Raw genomic sequence first — 4,937 nt, 5'->3', positions numbered from 1 at the left:
ATATGTGTATGCATATGCAGAGGACCAGAACACGCCCGACACTTTCTCAGCCGGCTCTCCAAGTTTTACCGCAACTGACATTGCACGGTGCACATATATATGTGTATGCATATGCAGAGGACCAGAGAGAGAGAGAGAGAGAGAGAGAATGTTGTGGATTCTTACGTGCATGAAGATGCATACGTGACTGCGGCTGGAAGTTTGAAAGCCAAAGGCCTACCGGCGCGCACGATATCTCTAGGAAAACTGGCGAGCTGTATACTATATTCAGAAACATGTCCGTTATAGAAAATCCGCACACAGATACCACGTAGTCTCCCATGTGACCCAGATAAAAGCGCAACATAGAGACAGGCTTTTGTCTGGCTTTGCAGAAGTTGAGAAGTCAGCTCATCAAGGCGTCTATTCTCGGAGAATGGGACATCTCGAGAACCTAGTTAGCCAAGACGCCAACACTCCGCTATAACAGAGCCAAATTAGTGTTTCTGGGATGATGCGAAAACAGGAGAGGAAGAGAAGAACCTAAAAGCTCCTGCGAGTCGAGAGCTTTTCGTGGTTTTAAGTTCAATTCCACGCAAACTAGCTCGGAGGATGCATCTCTCTCTCCTGTTGCTGATCGATTCTCGTGAAATCAGAATGCGAATCCAGTGAATTTATTCAGGCATCATAGTCCCGATTCTTTTTGCACTCTTTTTTTTTTCCTTCACTTTAATGATTTGCAAACAAACTCTCTAAGGATTAACGGTTCTGTGTAATCGTGATGGAAATTGACTGAGCTCCAGCAGAGCTGTCCTTTCAGCCGGAAATCGAGTCGCTTTTTCTTCAATCCTTGTGCTTCCGGAACCATCAAATTCCGTTTAGATTATCTTACGGTCTCTTTCGAATGGCCGTTCATTCAATACCCAGACAATAGATACTGGGGACGCAGGGTCTGTGAAGGAAAGAATCTGTTCGGTTCGCAAGGGACCATTTATCGGATTTCTTCTATAGAGTCTGTGCATCTCTACGCAACTGCGAACTTTGACAATACCCGACGGGTTTGCGTATTGGCATCGCCGTCGCGACGCTAATATAAAATTTATATTACAGCCTAAAACCGGATAATATTAATTTAATGATAAATTATCCTTGCAGACTTGAATTTGACGAACAAAGATGATAACAAGTTCTTCCTGTACTTTCAGAAAACGTAAAACCAAAGAAACCTGTTGACTTGCTGATCCCTAAGGGAGTCGACGATGACATGGACGAGGATGAGGATGATCTCGATGATGAAGATGATCCTGATACGGATGCCGACGATGACGATGACTCCGATGGAGATTTAGAGGATGTTCTCAGTGATCAACCAGACGACGAAGAGAGCGACGAGGAGTATCTGGATGATTACGACACCACCACGAGGTACTCTTGCGACAAAATTATGGAATTGCTGTGTTTATGTCATAGTCGAGGACCTTGTTCAGAACTGGTTATCGTTACAGTCGACCATCAACGACCGTTTCTACGACAGAAAAATCGAGACAGGAAGTTACGGCTATGCCACTTCCTGTTAGTTCCAGTACCCAACAGCCTTCTCAACCACAGGGCACACCTGATCCTTACCTCACACACTTTGACCCGAGAATGGAACACCAGAGTTACAAACAAGCTCAGACGAGGCTCGAGGAAGTTCACAAAGAGATGGTTACTAAGGTAAGCAATACGTTGTTTTGGTGAAATTTATTTATAAGGAATTCTAATGCACTTGGTAAAATCTTTAAAAGTCTAAAAGTATGGCGGGGAGCGTCTGTGTCGAAATTTGTGTGCTACAACGATTTCAGGTGATGAAGGATTGGAGTGATCTCGAGGAAAAGTATCAAGACATCAGGGCGGATAATTCCGTTGCTGCGGATGCTTACAAACGGTGGATGACAGCCAGGTTCCAGAAAACGGTTGCTGCTCTTGAGGCAAGTGGAGCTGCTGAGAAACGCCAGTTGAGTGCCATGCATCAGCAACGAGTTCAAGTGAGTACTTGCTGAGTTTAAAGATCAATGGAGAGCCCCAAAACGCTCTTTCTGAAAGTATCGTGACACCTGGATCTCAATTGTCCAGGAAGTCGTAAAGCAGAGGAACGAGGAGGCTATGTCTTGCTACACGACCGCTTTGAACGAGACTCCACCAAACGTATGTAACTGTGCCGAGCGTCGAATGGGTTATCAATAGAACGATATAAGGTGATCGAAAATTTATTATTTTCATTTTATTCTCGTAGACTCATCGGATTCAGAAGTGTCTCCAGAAGCTGTTAAGGGCTCTGCACAAGGACAGACACCACACTATTGCACACTACAGGCATCTCCTGGACAGCAGCTTGGAACAGGCACTACGTGAAAAGCCGGCAACATTGGACCATTTGGCGGAAATTAACAGGATTACTAATCAAAGTCTACTAATGTTGGAACGGTAACGGACCCGACTAATTCACCCGGGGCTTTTATTAGTTATCCTCAATTTCGATGCAGCGAGTCGTCACGCTCGTTTTCAGGTATCCTGAATTGAGTGCCAAGATCGGTCGACTGATGGAAGACTACGTCCAGGCCCTCAGGAGCAAAGACGAGATCCCGGGACTGATGTTGGCGATGACACCGGAGGCGGAGGCTGCCATTCTTGACAAGTACCAAGCTGACGTGGCCAGTAAGCAGCAAGAGAAGGAGCACCAGAAGCAGCTGGAGCGAGAGCGCAAGGAGCAACGTAAGGCGGAACGTGGGGAGCTGCGCACTGAACAACAGCAGCACGAAGATGGAAATCCGGTTGTGGAGAAAAAGGACGTTCCCCAGCAGTCTGAGCAGCCCGCAGTAGCCGTGGCAGCGATGCACAACGAAGGAGTCATCAGAGCAGCTTATAGTATGACCCACGACGTATCTCATTCCGAGCCGGTAATTATATTTCTTACTTCATCATAGAAGAATGGTCCATCGACGAGTCTCTTATCCTCTAGAAGAGGAAGGACATTGCGCCAACTACATTCTACAATTATACTCTGTCTTCTCTGTCTTCTCTCAGGGCTACTCAGTCAGACGAGAAGTCTATCACAGGGAGAGTCGCTCGGTGTACTTCACCCTGGCTTTCGCTGGGATCGCCTTGATGGCAGCTGCGATTGTAGGAGTAGCTGTGTTCAAAAGACGCAGTGCAAGGAGCCCCCACAGCCAGGTAAGATAATTAACCCCTTGATCATCTACCTTTTCGACTAGCCTTTCAGCCTTCGCCGCAAACTGGCTCTAGAGTACACGATACATGGGATATCATAATTGTATTTAGGGTTTCATCGAGGTGGATCAGGCGGCTACGCCCGAGGAGCGACACGTGGTCAACATGCAGATCAATGGCTACGAGAATCCAACCTACAAATACTTCGAGGTCAAGGAATAACTCCATCCATCAATTTTCGTTTCGTAGAACCTCGGTTCAATAAGCCTGGTCTCGCGTTCTTTTAAGTCAAGCGTTTCCTACGAGATAATCGGCGTTTCGTTTATACTCATCATTAAGGTGAATTAATTAATCAACGGCGGTACTTCCGAGGAATATTCGCGAACTCAACGAGATGATCAGAGATAAGCCTCGCCCTCGATTCCCGCTACAGGAACAGGATGCGAAAGGGATTCTCTCGTAACCAGGTGCCATAATGCATAATCGTCGTGTAACATCATCTTTGGGAGTACCTATTCTATACTTTTCCTTTTCTAAGTATTATAATATTATTTAGTTAACGAGAGTACAGGATTAGAAAATCCTGTCGAGTCACAGAGATCCGAGGATGGTCTCTACTTCCACCAGGAAATAAATAGTCCCTTCTCCGCCGGTCACGCAGGTTTCACCTGACTCTGTACTCTCGAGCTCTGATATTGTTACGGGAAATGAGTGTACTACCCCGCGACGGCAGCGGAAGTGGCAGCTTTAAACTAAGGAGAGCACATAAATAAGGATAACAAAAGGAAAAAAATAAAAAAGGCGCGAGAAGGAAGAGAAGGTTACGACACTCATTAAATATCAGAACGTCCGTCGCATAGGTATTTATAATAAGTGAATAATTGCTAGCACGACGTATGCTAAACTATAAAAATCTTCGTTCGATTTCCACTGCCTGTCCTTTCGTTTATTAATCTCGGTACTTAAAGTTTGCTTGTGGTTAGGCTAAACGCGTTTAAAAGACGAAAGAGGCAGACGAACGAAGTGAAAAAAAATCTCAAGTAATAAAAGGAAGGAATAAAAAATGAGAAAACGTAGCAAGAAAATCTCATTGCTCGGTGATGGATTGGAAAATTAAGGCAAGAAAAAAAATGCAGTGACAAGCGAGGAGGAAGAATCTCGTATCTGACGGATCCACGTTGCACCAGAAGGACTTTGCGATGGACGTGTGTGTGTGTGTGAGAGAGAGAGAGAGAGAGAGAGAGAGAGAGAGAAGAGGACGAGGAGAGTAATGGGCGGAGAGGGGAAGGACGAAGTTTAAAAATGGTATAGGTAGAATATTCTGTCATTCCAAACCCGGTAGTTTCACTATTTTCGAAGGTGTTGTCAAAAAAGGCAAGTAAAGCAAGGAAAATGTTCGTGAGCTTCGTTCGACTTTGCCGATGCAGTAATTTCGTTATCTCGCTCGTTTGACTGAAGCAGTGAAAGTCGGGACGGAAGAAACGGTCGAAAGAAGTCACGCCGAGGCTCGCGAATAAGAGGAACAGTATAAAAAGAAGATGGCGAAGAACGTTATAACTGTACGTGGAATCCAGCGATACCTCCGAAATACGTTTAGCGAACAAGAGAAAAAAGAGAAAGAAAAAAGAAAGACATAAAAAAGCATACAAGAAAAAGATGTACTTGACATCCGTGCGTTATCGGAGAGGCAAGGCTTCTTCTCATTCTCTCGTAATCAATTTTTTTTAATCCCCTCCCCCAACACTTGG

At 45.1% G+C, this 4,937-nt stretch overlaps 1 protein-coding gene across 1 annotated transcript in view; it reads left to right on the top strand.

Annotated features, from left to right (window-relative positions):
• LOC107264148 (amyloid-beta-like protein) overlaps positions 1-4,937 on the top strand; it is a gene marked incomplete in the record, with an annotated part of 22,773 nt that overhangs the window by 13,693 nt on the left and 4,143 nt on the right. Inside the window, 8 exon segments of the mRNA XM_015732080.1 lie at positions 1,185-1,404; positions 1,485-1,695; positions 1,824-2,006; positions 2,095-2,166; positions 2,255-2,445; positions 2,528-2,918; positions 3,046-3,192; positions 3,301-4,937. Coding sequence (XP_015587566.1) covers positions 1,185-1,404; positions 1,485-1,695; positions 1,824-2,006; positions 2,095-2,166; positions 2,255-2,445; positions 2,528-2,918; positions 3,046-3,192; positions 3,301-3,411 — 1,526 coding nt within the window.

This window comes from Cephus cinctus, unplaced genomic scaffold (genome assembly GCF_000341935.2).
Source record: "Cephus cinctus unplaced genomic scaffold, Ccin1 Ccin1_scaffold0168, whole genome shotgun sequence".
In the NCBI taxonomy this organism is placed as follows: Eukaryota; Metazoa; Arthropoda; class Insecta; order Hymenoptera; family Cephidae; genus Cephus; species Cephus cinctus.
Note: the sequence above shows the minus strand (reverse complement) of the source record. Positions and strands in the feature narration are given on the sequence as shown.